The following is an 8,343-nucleotide window of genomic DNA, read 5'->3' as shown; positions in this document are numbered from 1 at the left end:
TAGAAACACCGGATGCCTTCAAAGTTACCACATGACTGTTTGACAGTGAACAAAGCACTGAGATTTTACATTTGGAATAAACTTTATTTGTAAGCGAACAAAAGACGTTGACATTTGTTTTTCTTTGATGGTAAAAAGTACGAGTGGACACACTCGTATACACACACACACGCCTTCACGCTCAGTTGTAGGTCATGTATCTGGGGGTGGCGCTGAACTTGGCGTAGGACTTGATGACCTTGTTGACAGCCTCCAGGAAGTCCTTCTCTGTTGCGATCTTCCTACGTGCTCGGATGGCGAACATGCCTGCCTCTGTGCACACACTGCGGATCTCAGCACCTAACAGGAGACAAGTCCAGAAAAGTCCATCAGGACCAACGCACATTTCAAAGCCTTCATTTTGGGAGATGGTGAATTTTAGCCTCTCTTACAATCAAACAGGTTGAAGTGCATTTGTACATCTTTTCAAAGGCTGATGTGTAGCCGACACAAAACATCAACTTTTAAATAAACTAGTTTTTAAATTTTTAACTGACACTTAACCCTCCTGTTATCCATTCAATGTTTCACATCTCTGAGAATTATTTAGTTCATATGACTTTAATGAACTGTTATAAATAAGAGAATCTGTATTTAGAAATGATATAAAGTCATTAAACACTAAAAAGATCTTTTTCCAACGGTCAAACAGTGACATTGTAAGGTGATTTTCATATTTTCCTTATGTAATATGCACTCTAGAATGATACTAGTGTCCTCTTGTGGTTATACATGAGAACTACATGGATCAAAGATACTTATGGGCACAATTACACTAGCCCTTCTATTTGAACCCTGGTTTGTTCGGGGAGATGTGAATGCACAACCGAACTCTGATCCGCATCAAAGAAGTAAACTCTGGTCCACTTCAAGTGAATCAAATGCAGAAAGCGGACTACAACGCAGGGCATTGTGGGTAAACGCAACCAAAACATATGTGCATGTAGAGCGATAGCCGGGAGATATAGCTGAGCCTGTTCTTGCAGCATATGCGTGAAGTATTTTCACATAAAACTAAACAAACAAAACCGAGACTGATAGGATTTGATGTAACTCCATGTTTTGCTCTTATGTGATGGAAACAGTTTTCCTGCATTAACTCACTAAGATTAGTGAGTTTTCTTGTTCATTGTCGTCTTCTCCTTCAGTAATTATTGATGCAGGTTTGTTTCGGTTACTAAAGTGTGAAAGCAAACTCGGTCTTGGACTGGCTGAATGTTGAAACCCCTAATTAAACCAAGTCCCCAATCGTACCAAGTCTAGCGGACTATTAGGTGTGAAAACAACGCAAGTTTCAATGTTAACCAGAGTCAAGAAACAAATAAGCTTCAGCTCTTCTTCAGAAACTGCACTCACCATTGTATTTTATATGAATCTGTAGGTTGGTTGTCTTAACCAGAGGAGGAAAATTAATATGTTGCTTTTTACTACCTATGTATATTTCTAGCCTCTTCATGTCGCATCAGCAGCTACACCAAAAGGTCCATCACTTGACTTTTTCTAAATGTTCCTAGAAGTAATTAAGAATTTGGTAAACCTGCTTTTTCCTTCTATGCACCATGGACATGGAATGAGCCGCACAATTCTATTCTGCAATTCTCTAGATACAGCCTTCTTTAAACACCTTCAAAGGCATTTATGGACAGTCATGAGAGAAACGTGTTCAACGTAGCCTTTTTAAAGGTTCGGATTAAGGATCTTGTTGGTATGGCCTGTAAACTTCTGCACACTCTCTTTTTTTACTTTTTACTACTTCCCTTTAGCTTTTATGTTCTGGTTGTGGATTTTCTATCTGAAATTGTTTTGTCTCTAACCATTTGTACTATTTGTGCTGCCATCTTGAACACAACTCCCTGGAAGAAGAGATCTTGTATCTCAAGGGACCTTCCTGGCTAAATAAAATTATTATTGAAAAAAGTGACATAAATCATATCCTTGAAATTATATATTCACAGTGGGGCTACATCTATACTAACGTTTTGATTTGAAAACCGTGTTTTCCTCTGGGTCAGCTTTGTATCAAGATTCATCTACATCCCTAAAACACACAGCTGAAACCATATCACATGACTGTTCAGATACACTGGTCATGTGCATGCAAGTGTAAACAGGAACTTCATTCTCTCTAGTTTGCTTCATAAAGCACCTCTAACAGTTTACAGCTGAATAATTGAATCCAGGGCTGCAACAATTATTTGATTACTAAATTAAATCAACAACTATTTTGTCCAGACAAAAATGCATACCTGGAGTTTTCTAACTAAAACAGACACAATGTTCTCATTTTCTAGTCTCTAAAATGTCAGGGTGATGTGAACCGTCGACGTGCCCTGAACAGAAAACGGAGTAGTGTTGACGTGGCCTGTGTCTTACCAGTGCTGTTAGGACAAAGGCGAGCCAGCAGCTCAAAGCGAATGTCTCTCTCCACGCTCATGGAGCGAGCATGGATCTTGAAGATGTGCGTGCGACCCTTAAAACACAAAGAAGTGCACCAGTCAAGAGGCTAATTCGTGGAAAATGGCTGAAGAGTTTAAAAACCTGCAGACGTCACAAAACAACAACAACAACTCAAGCATACTACACTGTTGTGGTTGATTTGAGACACTCACCTCCAGGTCAGGGAGACTGAACTCGATCTTCCTGTCCAGGCGACCTGGTCTCATCAGGGCTGGGTCCAGTGTGTCTGGTCTGTTGGTGGCCATCAGAACTTTGATGTTGCCACGAGGGTCGAAACCGTCCAGTTGGTTGATGAGCTCCAGCATCGTCCTCTGGACCTCATTGTCTCCTCCTGCGCCGTCATCAAAACGAGCACCTGGCAGGATCGAGCACAAAGGACTGTTTACGGTATAGTTCAGGTTTTTTTTCAACAAAAGGCTCATCGAATAAAATCTGCAGCTTTAGTCTACTTTATCTTAAGGATATGTCTGCAACTTTATCCTGCTGTTAGACAGCCTTTTCTGACAGGAAACCGATGTTTGTAAAAGGCTCACTCTGCACTACAGCCCATAGAGAAGATTGGTGATTTTACATCACAGCACACAGGAGTTGTTGATCCACTGCTGCCCCCATAAGTGAGCTCAAATTTTGTGACTTGCTCAGACTAATTTATTCTGTGGACTGGCGTGGGAGAGTGAGCAGTGTATAAACTTTAGATTGCTGTTGGAAAACTCTGTGAAACCTCGAGATAAAGCAGTGAACATATTCTTAAGTTATAGACTTATGCGGTGTAGATTTTATTAATATTTTTAAGTGGCAAAATGTTTAAGTGTTATATAGCTATGACAATAGACTAGACAAAAAAAATACATACATTTTCATACATCTTTTTAAAATTCAAGATGGGACTAACATGCCACTGTTCGCTGGGATTACAATCACCCAATAATCCAAACAAATGTTCAATGTTCTCCTTATGTAAACTCCGTTGAGCTGTTAGTAAAATGATGTGATGCACCATTACAAAAAAAGGAACTTCAAATTTAAACAAAAGATGGAGATGATTTTTACCTCCAATGGCATCAATTTCATCAAAGAAGATCAGACAGGCCTTCTTAGTGCGGGCCATCTCAAACAGCTCACGCACCATCCTGGCTCCCTACAAACAAATATCAGAAAACAGGATCAGTGAATCTTCATTTTTTTTAGTCCACACTTGTCTCTGAACGAAGACTCACCTCTCCCACATACTTCTGCACCAGCTCTGAGCCAATGACTCTGATGAAGCAAGCGTCCGTCCTGTTGGCCACAGCGCGAGCGCACAGCGTCTTTCCTGTGCCAGGGGGTCCAAAGAGTAGCACACCTTTAGGAGGCTCGATACCCAGATTGACAAACCTCTCTGGCTGTTGAGAAACACAAGTGTTATTGATCAGTCAGAATTAAGCAAGATACCTCATGAGAAATTCCGGTCACTATTATAATTGTGGCAGCAAGAAGACCAGGTTCGAGCCCTGGTGGGAACAAGGGCCTTTATGCATGGAGTTTGCATGTTCTCCCCATGTGTGCGTGGGGTTTTCTCCAGGTTCTCCGGCTTCCTCCCACAGTCCAAAAACATGCAGAGGATTAGGTGAATTGGTCACTCTAAATTGAAGGTAGGTGTGAGAGTGAGAGTGAATAGGTGTTTGTCCCCCTTTGTTTATGTGGCCCTGTGATTGACTGGCAAACTGTCCAGGGTGTACCCCGCCTATCGCCCTATGTCAGCTGAGATAGGCACAGCACCCACCGCTACCCTCTGGTGGAGGATAAAGCGGTAGATAATGGATAGATTATAAATGTGATTCATAATATTACTGCATTAATTGTACAAATGTGCTGACACAGCTTTAGATGGGAGGGCAACTGATTTTCATCAACTTTCAAGGGATTTCAAGGACACATGGGAATCCTAAAAATGCCCCCAGGTCAGATTTCCCAATTTGGAAAGTCAGCACAACCTCACAAACCCCAACATAGGCTTACAGGAAGGCTGCCACTTCTGTCAATCGTAAAACACTACACTTCTATCTTTTTCCTTTTTAAACAGACTTCTCAACTGGAACGTGGTCAACTCGGAGGTGATGTCTCTTTGAGTTCCAACGTAAATCCTGCACAACATTAAATGTTACAAATCGGTCCTTAAGATTAGAAATCACAAGCTCCAGGAATGACTGGAAATATACTGGCACCCTCTAGTGGCAATAGGACATGAAATATCAACAATTGTGTACATTTCACATTCATGTTGAAGATGGAAATTTGCCAAATATCAACTTATTGCCAGTGATTTTTAACCCAACATACAATAACATCTTATATTGTCCCAAACCCTCTTCACGATAGAAGAGTAGTTGTGGACAAATTCCAGGTGAAGAGTGGATTTCTATAGATCTGTGAATAGACTGTGTGAACACTCACGTGCAGCAGTGGGGTCTCGACCACTTCCCTCAGCTTCTCGATCTGCTCCTTACATCCACCAACATCACTGTATGTCACATCAGGTTTCTCCTCCACCTACAGTGCAACATGTTAACATCATTAAGTCATTAAGGCTACAGCCACAGTATTATATTTTAGTTAAAAAAATGCTTTATTTCTACTCTGGATATGCCAGCTGTTCACACTACATTTTTAATCCCTAGTCACTTGGTTTGCAGCAGGAATCACCAGGCATTTCCACACATTGATGATAATATTCCACAACACAAGCCCAAAAACCCCTTAAACCCAGATTAAACAGGTCTTGACCAGTGGGAATGCCTATAATCAACATTCAATCACAGGTCAAATGACTTTGCACTATACAGCGTTTTTAAATTGGCTTGGTTCTGATTAACATTAGTGGGAATACCAGACCTAAAAGAACATAACTTCTTCGTTTTTGGCAGCATATTTTGCAGCATTTTTGCCATATCAATTCAGCCGCTGGATGGAGAGCATTTACACTTGAACACAAGTGTAAATGCGATGCATCTCCAATCGGTCTCCGCAAAATGTTTCTTAAATCATTGTTCTTTCTTGTTAGATGTAATTTTTTTGGACTAAATCAAACTACAGAGGAGAAAATCTACTTCCCTTTTACACCAGCAAGCGCAATGCACCTAACTGGTCATGTGATACATGTGTGTCAATATGGACTCAAAATATTTCTGAGACAGCTAAAATGCTCATCTGGATCGGATTTTCAAATTAAAACCTGGTAGTATGTAAAAGTGTTATTTGTAGCATATATATTTTATACTAAGATACTAAATAAGGACATTAACCTTTGATGAATTGTATTTACATTTCACATTTCATTCATCAACTATTTTTTTTTTCTTTTATACCAGACTTCTCCAGGGTTTATACCTGCATCATAGTGACAGTGGGATCAATCTTGGGTGGCAGAGGGATATGGATTTGATACTTGTTTCTGTCAACGCTGCAGTAGGAAAAAAAACATTGCTTTTAGCAGATTGTTTCACCAGACAGTTTGTAGATTATAGCAGTAATATTTGATGCTTTTAAATAAAACGTATGTCTCACCCAACTCTCATGCCCTCCTCAATGTCAGTGGGAGCTACCTGGTCGCTCAGGTCCACCACAAACTTGGCAAACTGTTTGACATTGATTATGTATTTTGGGTCCTCCGAGTCTGCGTTGATGATCTTGGTGCATCTGTGAGGTGAAAAAAGTTATGATAGTCGATGTTAACTCATCTTCTTGTGAAAATTTCAACTAGCAATAAAGCAAAAATACTTGAAGTTTTTTTTAGACAAAGACTGCCCAATACTGTAGTTAGAAAAAGCAGAAAAAAATTGACATCATCGACATAATAGATGTAGCCTTAAGTTACACATACTGTAAGTGGCTCAAATCTATTCCGGATCGAAACACTGACCTTCACTTTCTTTTTGTGAAGCGTGCATCACATTAAGTATAACAAGTAAAGCACAAAGCTGTCCAAACATATTAACAAATTAGCTTGAACTTCATATGGACCCCATTCAGACCTTATATTAATACCCATCTTGAGTAATCTGATCACAAATGTTCACCTCCAAGATCAGGATCTAATCACAAAAACTACATTTGGAGGTGGTTTAAGGAGCATGTGACCATTTTTTCCCACATGTATGAATGCAATCCATCCTCAGACACAGAGAACTACTTCATCAGCTGACATCCTCTAAACTGCTGCAGTGCCGTAGTGATCTCAGCCTCATATGTTGATTAATTAGTAGCCACTGTCACATTATTAACACTGATCAAGATATGATTTATTTCTCCTAATTTCTTAAGTTAAGTCTTTTTCCCCCCTCTCTAGCTACTGGTCATTTGTGCTCATACAGACATGAATACACACTCAAACACATTGGCATGTGTGCAGACAAAAACATTAAAAAACATTTTGTTCTGGAAAACCAGAAATAATAGACAGTCCATGGCCAAGAGGACCGGAAATGTAGCGTGAACAGTCATTCATAAAATTTACCAACATGTGCCATGATCTCTCAGGACTTTTGCTAACACCAGGTCTAAACAGGGCCATTGCTTGGTTTATTTACCTTGCCACCTGCAGCGGCTGTTCACTCTGCAGAGTCTGTTTGTCAGCAGCCAAGTCCCAGAGTGCTGGTGGGGCCAGACCTGTGTCCGACTCTTTAATTCCTGCCAAACCCAGAAAAAACAACACCATTCAGTCAGTGGTTGTGTCATACAATCTGAGAAAAAGGCATAAACCAAAGTCACTCCACATATTAAACAGCACTGTTGTTATTACAAATGCATTATACTGGTTCTATGATCCACCTGTGAGCTCATTGATCTTTTTAAGCAGCTGTTGTATGTCATCCTCCACTTGTTTGATCTGTCTGGAGTAGGTGCTTTGACCCTGGCGAGAGACAACAAGCAACATTTCAAGGAACTTTATGATTGACTGTATAATAACTGTGCTAATTTTCACTGCTAACAAAAGGTAAACAACACTTCGTGCGCACACACTAAGAGTTTGAGGAGGTAAAGGAAAGGAGAAAAGGGAGGCAGTATTGTGGCACATTATGGATTCTAATGACCGTGCAACAATAAATACAAAAAATAATGAGAACTGCAAAGGGCACACTTACATAGGTTTTGAGCAGCGCGATGTCTCCTTCATCCAAAGCTGTGATGAATGGGAAAATAACATCAGTGACTATGCAGTCTGACAGTGTCAGTAGGCCGCTATCATTGTTGTCGAACTAGGTGCTACGGTTTATTTATGCGTCTGCAAAAATGTTATAATAGTGTTTAGTTAAATTCCACCATGTACACCTTGAACATATATTTACTAAATGAAAAACAGCATTCTTAACCAGTGGTACGGAGCAACGGTGTCGTTTAACAAAGTGAGTTAGCATTAGCAACGTAGCTAATGTCTATAAGTCTCCGCAGAAATGAATATGTTACTATATTTATTTTTAACACATACCTCGGATAGGACCGTCTTCCTTCTCTTCCTCTTTCTTTACCTTCCTTTGGGCGTCTCCCAAATAATCCGGCATATTTAGTCTGTATAAACTGTGTCCACCAAAAAGAGCGAGCCGCTTCGGTAGCTAAACTGTACAATTACACAGCAGCTTTGGACTTCCGCCGCTGTGCGCGACTCAACGGAAATAGAGGTCGGGATTTTATCGAAGACGTAACACTAATTAAAAAGAAAATTCGTCAAATATGTAATACTAATATTGTTGTGTTTTTATAATAAATCATATATACAATTTATATTAATAATACGATATTTTCAGTGGATAAAAACAGAAGAGAAGAGAAAGAACAGCCCTGGCGACTAACCACAATCTCAACCCGGACTGC

At 40.0% G+C, this 8,343-nt stretch overlaps 1 protein-coding gene across 1 annotated transcript; it reads right to left on the bottom strand.

The window, feature by feature from the left end:
* Window positions 1-56: 56 nt before the first annotated feature.
* On the bottom strand, window positions 57-8,112 carry psmc2 (proteasome 26S subunit, ATPase 2). The gene is made up of 12 exons (XM_083907284.1): window positions 7,961-8,112; window positions 7,617-7,654; window positions 7,303-7,384; window positions 7,062-7,161; window positions 6,040-6,171; window positions 5,863-5,935; window positions 4,930-5,025; window positions 3,714-3,878; window positions 3,547-3,634; window positions 2,649-2,851; window positions 2,413-2,509; window positions 57-339 (listed from the first exon to the last, which is right to left on the bottom strand). The coding sequence occupies exons 1-12, from the start codon at window positions 8,031-8,033 to the stop codon at window positions 182-184; spliced, it is 1,305 nt and encodes a 434-aa protein (XP_083763410.1). The 5' UTR covers window positions 8,034-8,112; the 3' UTR covers window positions 57-181.
* Window positions 8,113-8,343: the final 231 nt, after the last annotated feature.

This window comes from Microchirus variegatus (genome assembly GCF_963457635.1).
Source record: "Microchirus variegatus genome assembly, chromosome: 20".
NCBI classification, from domain to species: Eukaryota; Metazoa; Chordata; class Actinopteri; order Pleuronectiformes; family Soleidae; genus Microchirus; species Microchirus variegatus.
Note: the sequence above shows the minus strand (reverse complement) of the source record. Positions and strands in the feature narration are given on the sequence as shown.

What these genes read in the sequence shown, in the direction of transcription:
- psmc2 (XM_083907284.1), bottom strand. Translation starts at nt 8,033, where the DNA reads ATGCCGGATTATTTGGGAGACGCCCAAAGGAAGGTAAAGAAAGAGGAA. An exon ending in AAAGATCAATGAGCTCACAG is followed by an intron (nt 7,162 to 7,302) that starts GTGGATCATAGA and finishes TGGGTTTGGCAG; the next exon opens with GAATTAAAGAGTCGGACACA. An exon ending in CCACTGTCACTATGATGCAG is followed by an intron (nt 5,026 to 5,862) that starts GTATAAACCCTG and finishes GTTGCACTGTAG; the next exon opens with GTGGAGGAGAAACCTGATGT.